The sequence below is a fragment of the Myotis nattereri genome, assembly GCF_964212035.1.
Source record: "Myotis nattereri genome assembly, chromosome: 5".
Classification (NCBI taxonomy): domain Eukaryota; kingdom Metazoa; phylum Chordata; class Mammalia; order Chiroptera; family Vespertilionidae; genus Myotis; species Myotis nattereri.
Window position 1 is genome coordinate 57,637,612 of NC_138080.1, and position 21,806 is coordinate 57,659,417.

Below are 21,806 nucleotides of genomic sequence, written 5' to 3' on the forward strand. Positions count from 1 at the left end.
TTATATAATAATTTACATAAGAGCTTATTCTTCTTTAAGCCAATTAAATAGTTATATATATATATATATAATATAATTACTATAATATAGCATGTAAAATAACATGAAATCCACATTAATGTTTCTGCAAGTACTTCACTACCAGTACTTTGCAAAGGCTCTACCATATTTATTCAACAATTGTCAACTTTAACATAAGACTAGGAGTTAGGGGTATAATGGAGAACAAAACAGAAATAGTTCCTGTCTTTACAGTACTTATGATATAATTGGAGAGAGACAAATATTAATAAGTAGATATATTAATGCTGTGGTAAGTGCTACAATAGCACAAAAAAGTGATGTGTGTGTGTATGTGTGTGTGTGTGTGTGTGTACCCAAGCACTGAAAGAGTCGGGTGTGAAATCCAATGCGGGCAGAAGGATGTGGAGATGGAGAGAAGTGAGCTCATTCCTGAGAGTGGAAGGCCTGCATGACACAGTCCAGCAGGACAGTGATGTTGACATTTCTGCCCTGAAAAAAGAGTAACAATACCTAGTTGGTCAAATTAGATTTGGTGGGCATATCAACTGATTCATTTTGCCAGCGCTCTCTTTGGTCTCCATAAATAACAAGGAACTGAAATTACTTTCAATGTCATCATGGGTATAATGGAATTATTGTTCACACTCACGTATCATCATGTAAACATAGCCAAGTGGAGATTGATCATTTCTCAGCTTAAAAATATACACTCCCACTTCCTCCCCACTCCCACCCCTTTATATAATCTGTGTCTACTGGCCTGTTGCCATGGAAAGAATCAACCTGTAGTCTCTCACTGATTAACATAGAGGAGGAAATGGCTTGACGTTATTTACTTGCCACTTTAGCTCTAGAGAACCCTTTTATGTCTCAGTACTTCTCAGTTTTATTCTTTGGGTATAAGAAAGAGATTCGTTCAGATTACGGCAAGTAAGGGAATTGATTGTAAAGATTCCTGTGGCAATGAGAGAGACCCTATCCGAGGAATACCCAGGATCAGCAGGCCTCCCAGACCGAAAGATTTGGGCGAACTGGAGAACCCCTAGGAGACAAGGGCTGAATTTTCTCATTATCCCCTCAGCAGCAGCCGTCGGTTTGATTCACTCTATTGACACAACTCGGTCACTGTCTTGGTGTTCACTTATCTCTGAGCACCTTCTCACTCCTGCCATCACTAACTTCTCAGTGAGTCTGGATTGCCTAAGAGAACATGATTGGGCTAAATAATCACTATAATCTTCCATTGAACAGAACACTTTATATGAGGCCACCTCACAGATTACTGGACTCACTTTCATCCAGGTCCCCCTAGCAATATATAAAACAAAACCCCAAAGGATTTCTATCACAGGAGCTTAAGGGTAGAGAATTTTTCTTCTTAAGGTGCTATAGAATATAACTCACACTATGATTGGGCTGTACAGGATAAATATTTCCACACTTTCAGATTTACAGTATAAAAATAACAACTGAGAATTAGAATAAAAATTCTTCATTAATATGTCCCTCATTAACATAGCACGAAACTGTATCACCAACTTAGGAATTGGCAGTTTTGAACAATATATTCCAATTTATTATTTAGGAAACTTTTATTTTTAACTGTAAGTGAAATTTTATCTTATTATTTTGGAATTTGAGAATCATCTGTACATGGATGGGTAGAGAGTTTTAGGTGAGAGAAGATTATTGGAAAGTTTTTGAAATATAATACTATCCTTATAACTTTTGAAAATGCAATACAAACTCCTAGCATGTGAGAAATTAACTAGCAACTCTAATTCAGTTTATGAAATTTAAGGATAACCTTAAATTTTATCAAATTCTTTAAAATTTCAGACTGTAAAAGAAAAATTTGCTAATTTTGAAGAGCACTGGTCATTGCATTTATAATAGCTGCTATTTAATATGAATCAAAACCATTGTAGATTCAGCTCTCTTTGCTATCACCTATTTCATTGTAGGGACTTTAAAAATAAAAAATGTAGCCCTAACCAGTTTGGCTCAGTGGATAGAGCAAATCCACCTGTGGACTGAAGGGTCCCAGGTTCAATTCTGGCCGGGGGCACATGCCTGGGTTGCGGGCTTGGTCCAACATGCAGGAGGCAACCAATCAATGATTCCCTCTCATCAGTGATGTTTCTATCTCTCTTCCTCTCCCTTCCTCTCTGAAATCAATAAAAATATATTTTTTTAAAAAAATAAAATGTAGGTCATTAAGATGATACAAGATTGTTCAAATGAGGGGGTAGCATAAAAATAACATTTCAACTGAATAAAATGAGTCATCATTAAAAAATTTTTTTAATATAAATTTACTGGGATTTTAAAGCCAAAGATACATGATTGGAAATAATAAGGGCATATATTGAATTACTAAATATATCGATGGAGAGTCCTAAAATCAAAGTCATATTTTTGGAAGAGAAAATTCTAGATCATTTTGTCCCACCCCATTGTCTTGCAGACTTGGAAACCGAAGCTCAAGGTACCCAAGTTACCTATCCAAGATCATACCCTGAGCTCATGGCAGAAGAGAGGCTAGAACTCATGTCTTCTAACACTCAGTCCTTTCTGTAGCCCACGTGGCCTTCACTTTATCGCTGGGCGATGTAAGCAGTCCAAATGGTGAGCAATGCATTTCAGGGAGAAAGAGTACATACTCCAAATGATCAAATAAAAAGTTAGGCTACACTTCCCCTAACTTATAGTTTCAGCAGAATGCAAAATATTTGACTACTTTTGTGTATTATAGTTTATGGAGCTGCATGCTTGATGGCCGTAGTGTTGATTCCATATAACATATTTGTAGGGAAGGATTATGTGTTTATTGCATGACAGATACTGTGCGCTTGCACAAAGTGTTTAAGAGACTTGAAGTGATGTGAGACCAGCCCTGTCTGCTCCGTTTTTATCCTCTTCCACCATTGCCTACTGCTGGCTCCAGGAGACGCTCTGACTGCTGGTGCTGCCCAGTCTGGTCCTCAGCCTGTTACTGCAGTGCTTGTCAGAAATCATTAGCCATCGATTTCTTGACTAATGTTGCAGGTGATTGTCTGAATCAGGTTCAGACACTGTAAATGAGGCAGAAACATCCTTTCTGCTCACCAACTGTGAAATGGCTAAAGGGGGTTAGATTGCCAGGAATCAAAATAAATGTATTTCCGATAAGATTTGACAATGATTTCAAGCTCAAGATGGCAACTTGATTTTTATCTCTGCGTTTCTTATCACACAGAAATAAAGCTGTATCATTGCCTTTTTCTCCTCAAAGTAATGCATTGTATTGAGCCCAGTGTGGAGCTTTCATTACAACGAGGCACAATTTGGAGTTTGTGTAGGGGATGTATAACCACATATGCGTTGTGCCGCCTTTCAATGTGAACAAGAAAGAAAGAGATTAAGAAAATGCACACCTGGCAATGGACGCATAACTTCTTGTTTACAGACAAATCTAAAGGATGCCCCTTTATGGTTTTTCAGACATATTTTTGTCCAAGTGGGTTTATTTGAGCCCTTCTAGGACTCTTAGACTTGCAGACGAAACTACAAATAAAATGTTCAAATGCAGCTAAACTGTTGGGTCTTTGTTCTCGCTTGTTTCAGAGCATCCCTGATGCCTCTGTAAGTCTGGGGGCTTTGACGCGGCAAAGCAGCCATCTTTCAGGATTGGAAGAACTGTCACAGGGAAGGGGAACCAACTTGTGTTGTCCCACAAAACACAACCTGGCCAGCAGGCAGAGGTTACAGATTTTGCTTCACCTCTGCCCATAGTTTTCTCACGTAACTCTCCAATAGCTGAGTGGCTAGCCTCACAACGAGATAGTTTCCAATTATGGATAATTTTTCAAGTGAAGGCTAGGTCAAGGTTTCTCAATAAAAGCACTATTTACCTTTGCGACTGGATAAATCTTTATTGTAGGGGCTACGTGTGAATTGTGAGGTATTGAGTAGCATCCTTGGCTTTCACTCCCTGGATGCCATGAGCACCTCTCCCAGTGAGGACAACCTAAAATGTCTCTCGTCATTGCCAGATATCTCCAGGGGGCAAAATTGTCCCCATTTGAGAACTGACAGGTTAGATAATGGGAAAAGTAAGGATTTGCTTCATTCAAATCCTTAGTGGGGGTACTGTGGGTTTACTTTTAGTTTTGTTTTATTTTAGTTTTTTATTGAATTTTAGAGAGGAAGCAAGAGGGAGAGGGAACAAAACATCAGTATGAGAGAGCTAAACATTGATTGGCTGCCTCCTGCAAACCCTGTATGGGGGATCAAACCAGGAATCAAACTGGCATCCTTATGGTGCACAGGACAATGCCTAATCAATTAGACCACACTGCCAGGGTGGTACTGTGGATTTTTTAATGAAATGAAAAATACTTCTATTTTTATCATATGTGCTTTCCATTTGTACCCTTATTTAGCTTGTAAGTCTCCTACATATAACTATGTTTCAAACTTTTGTAGGAATGGTGGGGGGAAGGATAGGTAAAGATGCACACATTTTTATATAAATGTCAGGCTTATTATTCTTTACCTTTCAATTTCTCATTAGATTTATAAAAAAATTACTTACGCAGTTTGGGCAATGATCGCTCTGAGTCAGGGCTGCTTTTGTGCATGTGCCACCTGGACAATCACAGAGGACTATTTGTAAAAGGACCATCGTGGGTGCTTTTAAACACCTCATCTTATTGGAAATTCATAACTTCCCTTCAAGTTAGACTTTATTCATTTCCATTTTATACCTGAGGCATTGAGTCACTCGATACATGTCACTCAGCTCCTTAGTAGGTCTGCCTGACTTGAAAGCTTAGGATATTTGGAGAAAATTGGAGCACCCAGAGGGAGATTTGATTAATTATCCCACAAGGCCCTCCCAAAGCCTGGTCTATCCCCTTAAAGTAAAAGTCCCAACTGATTTCAAATATTGAAATAACTAAGAGAGAGCAGAGGGGTGGAGGGTGGTAACTGGAGGAAGGAATATACTGTATATAGGAAAAAATAGCAGAAATATGATGTAAAGGTAAGATTAGAGTTCACTACAAGTTTTACAAAATTTCCACATCAAATGGTCTGGATGCAAGAACTTATTTACATAGTAGTTTCTATGGATTGGATTAGTTTCCTGCAGAGACAATGGTAGATAGAGTCACCAGGCAGAGCACAAGGCCCATTTAAACTTCACGCCACCGATCAGTATTAGTTTGAGTTGTGCATGCTCTAGGTTATGCCATGAGAGAAAGAAAAATATTTCCTCTCCTTTCCCTAGACATGGGAACAACTCTAGATAAAATTTTGAAAACTTGGAATCATGGGAAACAAGGCAGCCAATTGCTGCATCTTGAATGTGGCACATTTTAACCAAGCACATTGAGCTGCCTCAAGAGTAGAAAGACAAAAAAGTCCTGAAAAAGACTACTTTTATGTGCAGGTAGAATAAATGGATGAAATGGAATGACCAGCCTTACTTTTAGAACAATAATCAAATTCTTTCTTGGTAATCAGAAAGTTAAATTGCACATGGAAAGTCTGTCAGTTAATGTCATCAATTAGAACTTTGATTACTTGGTCCATGTTACTAGACAAAACATCCTATGTATAACCTTTTAAACAAACTTTTATATTGGACATTGTGGCTTCTCTGTACCCGGTAACGCTTTTTTCCCCTTATTTTATCACTCATTTCCATCTCCAATCATTTGCTCAAGCTGCCCCTCTTCACTACTGACCCAGCTCCTATCATTTGTTTAAAATGCAGATTGAGTTTCTCTTTCTAGGTGAAGCCTTACCCAGTTGTATTTTCTTCAATGTTCCTATGACTAGCTGAAATTCACTTATTTATTTACTTCATTCCAAATCATCTCCTCATCATCTAAATACAGCGTAGACTGTGTGGGGGCAAGGATTTTGCATTACTCTCTGATGTAGCCTTAGCACCAAGATCAAAGCTTGGAAGATAGAAGCCATTCAGTATTTAATAAGTCAATGTCCTTGGACTAAATTTTTATTCCTTAATACAGACTTAAAGCACTATACAATTTCAATGTCTGTAAGTCTTATTGCCTTATATAGTAAGATCTTTAAGACCAGGGTTATATCTAATATATATATGTGTGTGTATCTACACTAATAAAAGAGAAAAATGGTAATTGGCGTACGACGATACCCTTTTCATTGGCTAATCAGGGCTATATGCAAATTAACTGCCAACTATGATTGGCAGTTAACTGCCAACTAAGATGGCGGCTAATTTGCATATGTAGGCACAATGCAGGGAGGCGAAAGGGAAAGCAGGAAGAAGCCCCCTGCCACTGACAGTGATGGGAAACCCAGGGGGGAGCTAAGAGCTGGGGGGCAGGACAAAGGTGGCCCTGGGGCCGCCTTTGCCCTGCCCTCCAGCCATGATGGGAGAATCAGGCGCCTTTGCCGCCCTGGCCAGTGATAGCAGGAAGTAGGGGTGGAGCCAGCGATGGGAGCTGGGCACGGTCGAAGCTGGCAGTCCCAGGAGCTAGGGGTCCCTTGCCTGGGCCTAAAGCGAAGCCCACGATTGTGGGGCCGCTGCAGCTGCGGGTCCCGCTGCCTGGGCCAGACGCCTCAGCCAGAGGCGTTAGGCCTGGGCAGGGGCGGAGCCTGCAACCGCGGGGAGCTGGGGGTCCCTGCCCAGGCCTGACACCTCTGCCGGAGGCCTCAGGCCTGGTCAAGGGGCCGATCCGGTGATTGGTGATAGGAGGGTGATGAGGGTCAACTCTTCTGGCCGAGGCATCAGGCCTGGGTGGGGGGCGGAGCCGGGGATTGGGGGGATATGATGGTCCCCTTGCCCAGGCCTGAAGCCTGGGTTAGAGGCGTCAGGCTTGGGCTGGGGGTGGAGCAAGCGATCAGAGGGAGATGGGGGTCCCCTGCCCAGGCGTGAACCTGGGCCAAAGACCTCAGGCCTGGGCAGGGGCCAGAGCCAGTGATCGGGGGGAGATGGGAGTCCCCTGTCCAAGCCTGACACCTCTGGCGGAGGCATCAGGCCTGGGCAAGGGGCTGATCAGGCGATCGGAGGGTGATGGGGGTCTACGCCTCTGGCCAAGGCATCAGGCCTGGGCAAGGGGCAGAGCCAGCAATCGGAGGGGTCTGGAGGTCCCCTGCCCAGGCCTGATGCCTGGGCCAGAGGCATCAGGCCTGGGCTGGGGGCAGAACCAGTGATGGGGGGAAATGAGGGTCCCCTGCTCAGGCCTGACACCTCTGTCAGAGGCATCAGGCCTGGGCAAGGGGCCGATCCTGCGATTGGAGGGTGATGGGGGTCAACGCCTGAGGGCTCCCAGTATGTGAGAGGGAGCAGGCTGGGCTGAGGGACACTCCCCCCCCCCACACACACACACACCCAGTACACGAATTTCGTGCACCAGGCCCCTAGTATATATATAAGCTCAAGCAACTGTTATGGCTGGTCGCTATGACATGCACTGACCACCAGGGGGCAGATGTTCAATGCAGGAGCTGCCCCTGGTGGTCAGTACATTCCCACAGCTAACCTCTCACAGCTGGCCAACCTCCCATGGTCCCTCCCCCACTCCCACCCCCCAACTGGACAAGAAGGCCCTATCAGTCCTGATTTCTGGCCAGGCCGAGGGATCCCACTCGTGCATGAATTTGTGTACCGGGCCTCTAGTAAAATTTTATATATATATATATATATATATATATATATATATATATATATATATTATTTGAATTGAAATAATACATACATTTTACACATATATAATTTTACCTTACAGTTACATCTATTTAGCTAATGGAATGTACTAAAGGAGTTCTTTGCATAACACATTGATCCTGAAGGTTGAGCATTATTAAGAATTCTTAAAGGGATAATGAGAGGAAATGAAAATAGCATATAGTTACCTTTTTTAGTATCAGTGACTTACAAATACCTGACTTTCATATCTGCTGCTATTAATTTTGTTTTTAGGTGACTGATATAAATTATCTCATTTTAAGAACTTGGATTTTATTTGAAAATATCTTTCCAAGTAAATAAATTTCATTCTAGTGGGAAGATAAAGTTCATTTCAGTGAAATCACTGTCAAACCTTCATCTCCATTATTCACTGAAATCATTGAAACAATTTGATCCACTGGTCATGTAGCACTCAGTTTTTATTAGGTATGTAACCTGACTTTTCCAATTTTGGCAACCTCATTATCATGCACAATTTGGTGTTCATTTAAATTTACATTGTAGTATGCTTAATCAGTGTTTTCCTCTGTCTTTTGATAAAGGTTGATTAGGTTCATTGTCTATAAAAATTAAAAATATATAATGAATTTTCAATTTAACAAAATTTTTTGTACCTGAGATTCTTTCTTCTTTCTTCTTCTATTTGTGATGCTAGATTTTAATCTTCCAGACCCTGGACTTGTTTCCAGCATATTGCGTGCCATGGGATAGTCAATCAAGTACAGGGGATCCCTCAGATCTCCACACTGTAGCTTATCACTTGAAGTACTCATTGAAAAGGGGTTCTAGTCTTTGTCTAAGGATTCTAGTTGATCAATATTTATTAAAATTTAAATTATACCTTGACGACTTTAAAAGACACTTGAAGTTGCTTACTATGAGAGCAATATAAAACATCTTTATTTTCGGAATTCATAATCTCACTTTCTCTTTCCACTTACTTTTATGGGTTTTCTTAATTTTCATTTTAACGATGTCCTTTCTACTCCCTTCAGGTTGAACTATACAATTCACCGATCTTCTGGGTTTTGCCTTGAATTCTCCTTATGATTTCACCTGACTTTACTTTCTCGCAATAGTGCTCATGTTCCTGAGGAACAGGTTCCTTGTTCTTGATTTAGATGAGCTCCTCTACTGCACTTACCAAGGTCCTCAACATAGATTTCATGTAATTGACTGTTTCCCTATTGGACCAGCGATGACCTGTGTTCTTCCCACTGCCTATGTATTTCCTATTTGTAGGTAAATGAGATACAGGAACTTTCTCAAACCACAGATACAATTTGAGTCTTTGCCTTGAGGTAGAAAGCTTTCACCAGGAGTCATTCACCGATGGCTGGTTATTCCTAGAGACTCCCTGTCCTAAGGTTTACTATGTCGCACTCTATATTACCTTAAGGTAGCCTCACAACAGCTCTCAGAAGTGGGTTTTCTTTTTTACTTCTGAGGAAATTAAGTTTAGGGAGCCTTCCTGGCCCACATATGTTAAGCTTGAAAGAACTGGAACTTGAAGCAAGTCTTTTTACTCTATGGTTAGTATTCATTCCAGCATCCATACCACGTCTGGCTCTATGAAGAAGCTTCTATAGAATCAAGTCTGAAGCCAAAACCTAACCCCAGACTGAGCTGTTTTGGGCCCTGCTGCTCCCTGGAAGCATGGCACACTGGTGTGAGATGAGAGCTGTCAACATGGATGCATCTATCTATAGTTACTTGGGCACCTACCCTCTTATCCTTGGACTGAAGAGTCCCACCTCTGAAATAAAATTGGGCACCCCCATATGTTATTGTACTGCTTCAGGGCCTCTGGTGGCCGGAAGCATGGGGGAATGGCACAGTGTAAGCACCATAAGCCCTGGAGAAACCTGTCTTCAGTCATCACTAATTCCCACAATTGCATCAGGCCTCGAGGGCTGCAAGCATGCTCTCTACTGGTTGAGGTTTCCATGGGTATGATGTAGCACCTGGCACACAGTAACAATATTTGCTGAAAACAAACTATTTTTGACATAATATAATAGTAAATCTTAAAGCTCTAGAATGTCAAATAAAAATATATGGACCAAAAAAGATACTAGAAAGTTGCTTTCTAAATTTTTATACTTGGATTCAATCAGGCCTTATAAATTCACAAAATTTTGGAGTTCTTCCCCTTAATTCAGAAAGGTCTATGTCAAGGCATATCTAACTAAGTCTAGGTGTTGTCAGTATGCAAGACCAAGTGAGAAGAATATTCTCAGGTTTATACAGGTTTATTAAAAGCCTTAACAATGATAATTAAACATTTGAACTTTGCAGGTTTAGTGGGAATTAAACTGGGTCAGCATGTATCAGTAAGTTTTAATATGAGTATCTGCCAAGCACTCACTTGGAAACCCAAATCTCATGAGGTATCCCAATGGCCTTCTCTAAATTATTTCCCAACTATTAACTTTTAGGAAGTAAAGAAGAAGACCAACACTGCCTCTTATACTTAATTCTCTGAGCTGCTGAATTCAGGCCATGGTCCACGCTCATCTTGGTGTCCTCCCTCATACCGACTCTCCCAACGCTGTCAAATGATTCTCACTAATTCTTTCTTAGAAAATGTACAAAAAGGATTTCCATAGAGGTCTTTGGAGATTTCCTGTATCCTCCTGTGTGTAATAGGTTGGTTCAAATAACAATGAAGGAAGAAGAAAGAATGGGGGCTTTGTTTTACGTACTTTCCTTCTCTTGGCCATCAAAAGGGGAAAGGAATAAAAAGAAAAATGATACCATACAGATGATGTCAGTGTTAAATTAAATTAAATTAATATCATGCATTAGACTGTGGCAGCCATAATCTTTTGATTATTGAAGAGATTGTTGGTAATGAAGTACATTTGTAAGAAATACTTTTAGTGTATACTGAATATGTGTACAAACTGTGAGAAATGCATCTAATAAAATGATAGATTTAGAAATTGCCTGGCACCTAAATTCATGTTTTTCAAACAGCTATTTATAGAAAGAAAAGTGATATTTAAGCTCCCATAGTAGAATATTATAATCTGCTTTATATTACCTTAGGTAATAGTCCCATATTTTAAAATAATGGTGCAAGCCATTCAATTATTTATTCACACCTAAGTTATATAAATTGGACGATTTTGGATTGTGCAGGAAAAGAATTATTACCATGAAAGTAAGACCTCACTGTCACGGCTTAAAGAGAATGCTGTGAAACAAGTTATACTATAGATAAAAATAAACCAAACCAACATGAATTTTTAATAAACAAAAAATAGTTTATGGAAACATTAAAAACAACTATTAATTTTAATCACTCTGGCTGTGCTGTACATTTCACATGTGTTTCTCCTCCTGCTAGGACCTCAACACTTACAGCGAGATCTCCACGGAGCTGGAGGATGACCTCAGCCTGGGGAGAGCCTATGAAGCCATAGCCAGAGTCCTGCAGAGGTAAGTTAGCACGTCCTTGTCTTCCTGTCACTGGGAATTCACTCAGCTGTGAAAGACTTAAATTGTTTGAGGTCTGTCGCTTCCCATTACTGCCTGCTTAAATTTTAAGCAGTGCCCTTCTTACGTGACCCTTTCATCATAAGTTATTTTAAGCCAACGTGGTATTTCACGCTATGCGTCTAAGGTCTTCTCTGTCTATTCCTCCTTTGTATTACTTTATTTTTTTATTTTCTGTACATTTAGTGATGACCTTGAGTGAAAGGGGAAAATCAGGTCACATCTCACAGGTTAAAGAAGCCGAGAGCACAGAAGTACATAGTACGCTTCCGTCACGGTGGCTCCCCGCCTTGCCAGATCTCCTCTTGGAGGAAACTGTCCACGTGCGCTTCAGTCATGCTGCTTCCATTAAGACATCTCTCCATAGAGCAGATCTGGAGGAACAATTGGGTGCAAAAACAATATTCCCAAAATTTCACTTAAAACAGAAAATTTAAGGAAAGTATACATGAAAAACCTCTGATACAAATTTTTCCATGGAAAGTATATGATTGGCCCTTCACTCATTGTGCTGTGTCTGTTGTACACTCCATTTAAGCATTGCATCATAGAGGAGCACCACTCGCATTATAATGTAAGGCAAGGTAGTCTAAGATTTGGTAAGAAAAGTTATCAAAGTTAAGACCTTGGTTTTGGGTATGTTATCTTATATACAAGATACAGCTTTTTAATCATGATAGTAGTAATAATATAGGTATAGATTGTGTCAAGTTTAATTTCTTCTCATTTATATTTTACTTGTAAATATATACAGGGTGGTGTTTTAAAAGGTAAAATTGTTATTTAAAAGTCGTTGAAAACATCATATGCCTAGGGAAGTAAGAGTACGTCATCATTATGTAATAATCCTTAAGTGCTAAATAAATAAATAATTAAATATTAAAATCCAACACCAATGAACGAAAAGGTGCCCTACAAAATGCCAAATAAAAGGACAGGCAGTCATCACTGGGTGCATGGGTAAGGACATGGACATATGTATAAGGAGAGAATGGACGTCTGCTCACGGAAGGCAGAGCCTTATGAGTGTCGTGGTTCCTCCAGGTAAAGATTAGTGACTCACCCATGGAAGAGCAACCCTGCTGTCCCTTACACTTTTACTTTACAAATAACAATGGGAAAGAAGCAAATGTTTGAACACAAAGAATAGATACGTATGTATTCAATTTCATGCCTATGTGGGACACACAAGCTCTGTGCCCTTTTGTCCAGCTCTATTTGATTATTAAATTACTTAGCCCTACTGTTAGCACTGCTCAGAATCAGTAAAAACTGGCTGGATTATTTATCTTGCTTTGTAGTAACAGACCTGGCCTGAGCCCATACACTTAAATTAATGTGTCTGTTAATGTGTTTATAAAATAATTTTTACAAAATGACATTGTGTCCCAACGTAACTAGAGAGATAAAACTCCAGGGGAAAATATTTTCTTTTGTAAACATATTGAGCAGACAAGTGTTTGGTTACAAAAATACAATTATTTTTGAAACTTCTGGAGACATGCGGTTATCTTAAACTAATTCTCACCTGTTCACCTAGTGCAGTGATGGCGAACCTCTGACACGCGAACTCATTTTTTTGGTTGATTTTTCTTTGTTAAATGGCACTTAAATATATAAAATAAATATCAAAAATATAAGTGTTTTACTATGGTTGCAAATATCAAAACATTTCTATATGTGCCACGGCACCAGAGTTAAGTTAGGGTTTTTCAAAATGCTGGCAGGCCGAGCTCAAAAGGTTCGCCATCACTGCCCTAGTGTTTCATTGGGATATTTTAGTGTCTCCACTTCAGGGTTTGAATTTCTGGTCTATACAGTAAAAGCTAGGCGGGAGTTGAACAATTATTGGTAAATATTGGCAATAACAACAACAGACAATCTAATGTTTTAATCTGACTGCTTAAGTATTACTTGGGATGCAGGTGTGAAAAAGAATATTGCTTTGGAAGATTTGACATATGAAGTGGGGTGTGTTTGGGGTAGTCATAGGGACAATTCAATTCCAATATTCTCAACAGTCCAGCAACCTGCCTTGGGGCAAAACCTATAATGGGCAGGAAGACTTATCCCTAGCTCACTTTTATTCCAAATGAAACTAATTCCACCTGTAAGAATTCTCATCAACCAAATTGCAGATGAAGCTGTTGATGATTTCTTTGGGCTTTACATTTAATAATGTTATGCAGCACACAAGAATACAGGAGATGCTTCATGTGAGGTTTTAGGGCAAAAGTGTTCCAAGCCCACAACAGCTTTCCAATCCAAACCTGAAGCATTGCTGGTGCTTATGGAGGTGCGCTACCGGGAGTGTAAGCCTTGGCATGTTCTTCTCCATGTGTGCAAAATAACTCAAGAGGTGGGCAGATGTGTCAAAACCAAAAGTTCTGTACAGGCAACATCAGCACCCAAAATATCTGAGAAGCCTTAGTAAATCAAGCCCACTACTTACTGGAAATATTTTGATATGAATTTTGTGATCTTTTTAAAAAAATTGCTTCAAGGGCTTGGTGTTTTTTGACACATATTCTCTCTCTCTCTCTCTCTCTCTCTCTCTCTCTCTCTCTCACACACACACACACACACACACACACACACACACACACATGTATGTCCCTTTCATAGTCCTAAACTGTCCTCAAATTAGCAGAAATAGAGCGCAACAAAAATAGAGGAAATTATGGTGGTGTCGGCTGAGGAATAAATCAAGCTGCATATGGAGCTTAGCATCACCTCTAAATCTCTTTCCCAACCTGTGCAATTGCACAGGCTTCACTAATGGGAAGCCCTATCTCTATAAACATATTTTATCTCTTTAAAGGAAATGGAAGAGGATAGCCATGTCTGGGATAAGTGTGTGTCTGAGGCCATCAGCTGAGCATGCATGAAGCGTGAATAGGCTTTAAGGCTGGAAGCTTCTAAAATGGTTATAAGAATTTATACTGTGATTTCAACTGAAAAACACAGCACATTCCCTCCAGGCTGAGGACTTGGTAATGCAGAGCTGTTCAGTTGGTAATGCTAGAACTATCCCTGGTATTAGAGTTATTGATGCAGGTTTTAATAATGAGCCAGGTTTGTTATTTTTGCAATTGGTCTGAATAACATTAAGCAGCCTAACAGAAAAGAGGCATTTACAATGCCCTTTTTTCCTACTTGAAATACTAGTGGGGGGAAAAAGAGTCAGTATTCTAACATAACAATTGCCCATGACACAGCTATGAAAGCCAGAATTATAGTCCATAAAACAAAGAGACAGTGAGTTGAGAAATTACCAAGTAAGTATTATTATATGTAGACAAACAATTTGAGTAAATATAGAAGGGGGAATAACCTCAATTTTTCTTACAGCATTTTTTGGCCTCATTTTCTGAAATAACTCATTTACTAAAACGGCACAACTCTCCAACATAATCAGGGTGGCTTATATAGGGGGGAAATTACAAAAATGACAGTTGTTCAAGTCACCTTGGTCACAATTGGCCTGGGTTTATTCCATAGCCCTTGTAAATTTTCTTATAAACTTGGGTTCAATTATTTCCTAGAAAACTTTCCACAGTGGACATCTTTCAATCAATCAGTACAAAGTTTCAAGTTTGAAAATTAACTTTCTGTTACAGCTGAAAATTAATTTCTTCTTGCTTGAGAGAAATGACATGCCCTAGTAATTTCCATATATTCTTTAAAATGGAACATTCAGGCTTTGATGCGAAATCTCCTAAAAATGACCCCCCAAAATACATCAAAACATTTCTATTAATTCATGAAATTAAAGACAGCATTTTACATTTTCTCCTGTCACTGATTCCATTTGCCTTATTGCTTTCATCTGTGGCCCACAAACTTGGTAGCACAATCAACAAACCCCTTGGCGGCCGCTTCATCTCTGCTCTATTTGATTTCTTCTCTCTGAGTAAATGATTAAGTTTTCATGCATTGGTTCAACCAAAATCTATGTTCACTCAACCACATCCTTTATTGATTACTTCTACTGCAAACAGTAGGCCAAGTGTGATATACATAATTGGACAGTTGTCAGGGGATGTGGGTGTTAACAGTCCTGTTTTCCCAGTTGGAAACTGGAATCACCTTGATACACAAATATTCTGCACTGTTTCATTCTCATTCTTTGGACCGAGGAGTCCTGTTCCTCAGAATATATGTTTTTAACTCTCTAAGGTCTGGTTGAATGAATTTAATGATTATACCATATAATATGCTGCTCAAGTTGCACCTGTGCACTGCATATAGAAAACTGGAATTAATATTTGTCTAACATTTTAACCTTGTCCTTGAACTCATTCAAGTAATCCCTAGCATTTCTGTGAGTAAAAAAAAAATTTTATTATTTCCCTTCTAAAGAAAGACTGGCTTCTAAATCTAAGGCTAACTTTTAAATTTAGAAATCCTTTAAGCAACATATAATGTTTATATTTCAGATGCTATATTAACAGCTTTGCTAGCTATAGAACTGTGTATTCACTGAGTGGAGCATATAATTTATAATGGGAAGGCTATTTCTGTAGCATTATTTGTTAGAGCAAGTTCCAGATACTTTTCAATGCTTTGGAGATCTGTTGCTCCTTTGGGAGGAAAACAACTCGACTCACCCAGCAATAGTTTTATTTATACTATTTTGTATTTCTTATACACTGAACTTGTTGTGCTTTTTTGTTTGTTTGATTGTATATGTTGTGATTTAACAATCCTCAGCAGGCCAAACTTAATTCAAAATATACTTCCATCAAAAATATATCAGCTTTTAGGAACATTAACATAAATAAGCTTCAGTGAGTCCATTTTAGCTAAATAAAAACAATAATTTTTTCCACTAAGGTTTTAAAGTGATATGCAAAGAATTCTCTATTTTTTTATGTCATATTTTTTTTCTTGAATACTACTATCCAAGAAAGAGCTTGGAGAGTTAACATCAATTTGATGAAACATTTTTAGTTCTAGGAATTTATGAGTTTGCTCAAAATTCTTAATATATTTATTTATATTTTTATACTCTTGAGTTCTCTATCATTTTTGTTTTTCCATGAAGCAAATATTTAAATTAAAGCAATGAGTATACCTCTTTTTAATATTTTAATTCATGTCTGCATTTGAAATAATCCTCATAACAACTCATAATTTTTTCTGGAGAATTGAGCCATGCCTAAATGTAGAAGAAGATTATTCATAATTTTGTTATGAGAAGGTGAGAACTGAATCATAAAAGGCAATATTAACTTTGGGAATGTAAAATTCCATTCTATTTCTTATATGTAAACCATTCTCTTACCAGTAAGAAAGGAAGAAATAATGCATTTGATAGTGCCTGGTACTCAAGTAAACAAAAAGTGTTAGTTCTTTGACACATGTCCCCTAGAAAATAGATAGTAGGACTTTATTTGCCTATCTGTCTTGCAAAGTGTCCCCTCAAACCATGGTGTTTCATTCATAATGAAAGATTTTCTAAAAGTAATGTCTAGCTAATTTGACTTTTCTTCTCAGCTGGTGGTAGATTCTATCAAGCAGAGAACTGTGGGTATGATAACTTTTTACTTCACTGAGAGGTAATAATAATAATAATAATAATAATAATAATAATAGCTGTCCTTTAATGAATCTCTGTGTGCCAGGCTATACATGCATGTAATTTTTCATCTCACAACACTCTGTGGTCACTTTAAATATCAGAAAATTGGAGCTGAGGAAGATGTGTTCAAAGCTATTCAATTAAAAGGCCAAACTTGGGCCGAAACCGGTTTGGCTCAGTGGATAGAGCATCAGCCTGCGGACTGAAAGGTCCCAGGTTCGATTCCGGTCAAGGGCATGTACCTGGGTTGCGGGCATATCCCCAGTAGGAGATGTGCAGGAGGCAGCTGATTGATGTTTCTCTCTCATCGATGTTTCTAACTATCTCTCTCCCTTCCTCTCTGTAAAAAATCAATAAAATATATTAAAAAAATAAAAATAAAAGGCCAAACTTGGGATTCATGGCTAGATATTTCTAATATGCTCCATAGTACTCTGCAACTTTAAAGCAATTTACCTGATTTTTATAAACATACTAATGCTTATCTATGAACATGCATGTGGTCCTTGTCAAATCTTGGGAGGTTATGCAAGTTGATACCTCTAATCCTGCTACCACCTGTTTTTTAAAAAAATGGGGGACATATGCAATTCTTTCAACAATCAAGATTTATAAAAATAATAATAATAAATTGCACACCTTTGAAATGCTTGTGGCATATTCTTTTAAATGACCCCTATAGATGTGCACCTTGTTTGAGAGGTAGGTTTGATATTTGCAAACAGCCAAAGGATTTAGAGTCACATTTAGAAAAAAAAAACAAACCACATAATAATATCTAGGGCTAACTCCATTTGGGGGACATAATTGATTAAATTACTTATAAATGCTTTATAATAAACCTACACTATGAAGATGTTTCCTAAAGAGGGATTCCAAGATGCCATCAGCTTCATCACTAGGTGCCATCTTTGGAGATAACCACTTGGAGGCAATTCTGTTCCTTTGCATGTTAGTAAATCTGGACATTTGGAAATACAGTCCGGGGGTGGGGAGAATGAGGTGTAGAAATACAGATTTTCCATGTGTGCATACGGGAGTTAGAGCACGCCATAGCAGCATGTGAAATTGCCCATAGTAAGCATCTAGTGGGGGAGGAGGACAGTCTTAGAACTCTGGAAAGAGTCAACTTTCCAGAGATTCTAATGTCAGTAAGATACCCAGGAAGATAAAAATATGAGAAAACGGGTCAGCTGGAAGTTCTGGACAGTAGAGGGAGAACCATTTGGAGAAAGATGGGATGTTAACGGCCGGGATTCCCAGTGTGTGTGTTAAGGCCTGAGTAAAGGCACAGGATGAAGAGGCCTGGGAGCAGAGCAAGGAGCCTGAGTCCATATACACTAAACATGTGATCCATTTCAAAATTCAAACATATGACAGTTTTTCAAATTTATATAGGTGCTTTGAGTTCACCATTGTATTCCCTGAAGTTGGCTCCAAATCCTTTGGCTGTCTTTTACGATCAAATTTACACAATAAGCTCTAGATATGTTCTTGTGAGGAGGATATTGAAGGGACTATGCTCCAAGTGTCAAAGCACTATACACAGTTCATCGTACCCATCACAGTTAATCCCATGCACAAATTTATATATTTATCTCTCCAAATTGACAGGGAAACTCTTTAAAAGCAGGAACCATATTCCCCAGAAAGTAGCATTCTAGGTTTCTTGATATTACTGGAATATCCAAAAGACAGGAGTTTACAGTCATGAACTTCAAACATCCAACCCCATGACTAGGGTTCTCACAATTTACCTGGAAGCTTGACTTTCATGTCTACTGCATAAACGTTTCCAGTCTCAAACTTCCTACCATTGCTTCATTTAAAACTATATGAATGGCTGGTATATACCAAGCACTCTGCTAGAAACGATGTCTTTCTGGGCATTTTACCAGTATGTAACACCTGTATAGGTAACTTCTGGGATGCCTGAGACTTCACTGCCGAGGGATGCTGACAATAAAAAACTACCATTCACCTTTCATAAACTTTTAAAAGGTTTTATTGAAAAAAAAAACCAACTTTATTGCATTATAATTCATATACCATGCAATTTGCCTTTTAAAGTCTACAGTTCAGTCACTTTCAGTATATTTACAGAGTTTAATTTGAGATCATTTTCATCACCCTGAAAAGAAGCCCTATACCCTTTAGCAGCCACTCCCCAGCCTCTGGTTATCACTAACCCACTTTCTGTCCTTATGGATTTGCCTACTGCACATTTCATGTAAATGGAATTATATAATATGTGGCTATTTGTGACTGGCTTCTTTAATTTAGTATGTTTTCAATGTTTATCCATATAATAGCATGTATCAATACTTCATTCCTTCTTATAAGAATGAGGCTAAATAATATCCCATTGTACAGACATATGACATTTTGTTTATCCGTTCATAGACATTTGGATTGTTTCCACTTCTTGGCTATGAAGAACAATGTTGTAATGAACATTCATGTACAAGTTTTTGTATGGACATATTCTCATTTCTCTTGGGTATATATGTATGAGTAGGATAGGTGGGTCATGTGATAACTCTATGTCAAAGTTTCTGAGGAATTGACCAGCTGTTTTCCAACACAGCTGCAGCAGTTTACATTTCCACCAGCCATGCATGAAGGTTAAAAGGTTTACATTGTAACTTACTATATATTCCAACAAAATCAAGCCATGTATTTTTAACTTGATATTTTCACTTTAAATTTCACTATCCTGATAACCTTCTAAAGCAAAAGATGCACAAGATCTTCTCTTCACTGTGATATTAAGTGAAATGATACTCCAATAGTTTCCTGTTTTTTTATTCTAGCCAAGGAGACATGGTAGAAGCAATTACATACCTGAAGAAATTTGTGAAACTGGCAAGAAACAATTTTCAAAAGCTAGATGTTGTGAAAGCAAGTACAATGCTTGGTGACATCTACAATGAAAAAGTGAGTATATGTGTTTCTTGCTTATGGGGGAAGAAAAAGTAGCTTTAAAATGTATTCCCATTGTATCCTCACTTTCCCCCATACATTGTGCAGAATGACCCCAGGGCTGCGGCACTTAGTTGATGCACAGGGCAGTGACTGGAAAGAGAACCATCTCTTTTTTTCCTCTTCCTCCAGCACCTGAGTGCCATGTCAGGCACAGTCACCACAATCTGCCAATCTTGATGCCCATCTTCACAGCCAATGCAGGTCCTAAGTAATTTCAGATGTGAAGGTCAATTAAAATATTTAAACTCAAAGGAACTTCATTATAATAGTTGGCTCTCACCAGCTGACACTGACATTGGTGGCTCTTGCTCCAAATTCTCGTTTTACTAACCCAGCGGTGAGGCCTCTGCTAGGTCCCACAGGAGAAGAAAGGACAGTCCCAAGAGCAGTTCTGAAGGAAATATGCAATTCTAGCAGCAGATTGGTTATGGGAAAGAAGAGAGAAAGACGAGAAAAAAGTATAAAATAAAAGTATCTCATTCAAGAGGCCATTACTAGTGAAATGCGGGTCACACTTTAATGTTAACTTTCCATGCAGCACTTATTGTTTTCTTATTTGTGACGTTTTATTGTTGCTATTGTTGTTTAATCTGGCTGGAATGGAAGCTTAATGAGAACAAAGAGCATATCTGCTTTGTTTATTATTTTATTTCAGTGTCTAGCAGAGAACCCGGCTCAGAGTTGGGGAGCTAAAAATTTAATTTGCTGAATCAATCAATAAAGTTATAAGCAATTTTATATAACTGAAGAGTAGTCTTTTCTCACTTATAAATCCTAAACTTATATATTTTATTCTTGTACAATATTTTGGCAGTTTGAAAACTTGTAGTGAATCTTTAAAAGCAAATCTAATGGTACTCGTCAATCTACCTTTTAAGACTCTCATCATAAGATGAAACCTTTTCTGGTTTCATATAATCATGTAATGTATTCTAATAATAATTTCTAAGAAATAATATTTTATTATAAGGCCACAGTACAAAACTATGTTTGGAAAAATGTTGGAGTTTTCTCTCATTGGTATAGTGTTATTATAACTAAAATTAACATATCTTAAAAATATCCTTTATCTTAGATCAATTCTCTTTTATGTAGTAAAATAATCCTTTTCCTACATAGTCCTGAAAGTGGCCACCAATCCTGCCCTCCTCAGATGATCTTTTTCTGGACTGACTGTTCATTGAAAACATATAATTAATACAAAGTGGCCAAATGAGAATGTTTTAGGGAAAATAACTTAATGAGATTTCTCATTCCCTAATAAGATCAGAGAATAGTCACATAGTTAAAACAATCATAGTTCCAACACTGAAATAGTAGGGAAAATGTGTACGAAATTATTCTTCCTTATTTCTGAGAAAATGCCCATTTGTTCTGAGCTTTAGATAGAGTAACATTTTAGACACCAAAAAGGATCTAGTAAGAATCAGAATCATGCTTGAAAATTCTATGTTATAGTGTAATAACACAAGCTTTGTTTCAAGGCCTATGATGTCATCAAGACCCTGTCCTGAAATTGTCCACTAAGCGCTTATCAGTGATATTTATAACATTAAATGAAGTTCTTGTCTAATAAGATGCATTCATGAAATGCATAAATTCATTTATATATTCTCAAATTCATATTTAAGATTACCAGGATTAGCAACTAGAATCTCCTGAATTTTATAATAGGATAGGGATTAACTGATAACAGAAATGAACTATCAAGGTTAGACAGAACCTTTGGAGAATAGATTAAATTTAGATATTAAACGCTTAAAGAATTAAAATTCTGGAAATATAATATACCTTAATGATGTCTCATTCCAAAAAGGTATGTATAAAAGCACTTCCATCTGAGAATGAATGTATTTTATTAAGAGTGTTTTAAACTAGAGAAATTACATTAATGCCAGTTTTATGACAGTTGTGTGTCTAAAGATTGAATGCTAAGCACAATTTAAGGGAAGAATAATTACCTGAAGAATGGTGAAGGCCTGG

At 38.2% G+C, this 21,806-nt stretch overlaps 1 protein-coding gene across 1 annotated transcript in view; it reads left to right on the forward strand.

The window, feature by feature from the left end:
* The window catches only part of TTC29 (tetratricopeptide repeat domain 29), a 152,320-nt gene that overhangs the window by 78,444 nt on the left and 52,070 nt on the right, over positions 1-21,806 (forward strand). The window contains exons 9-10 of the mRNA XM_081090701.1: positions 11,106-11,197; positions 19,652-19,775. Coding sequence (XP_080946827.1) covers positions 11,106-11,197; positions 19,652-19,775 — 216 coding nt within the window. The remainder of the gene's footprint in view (positions 1-11,105; positions 11,198-19,651; positions 19,776-21,806) is intronic.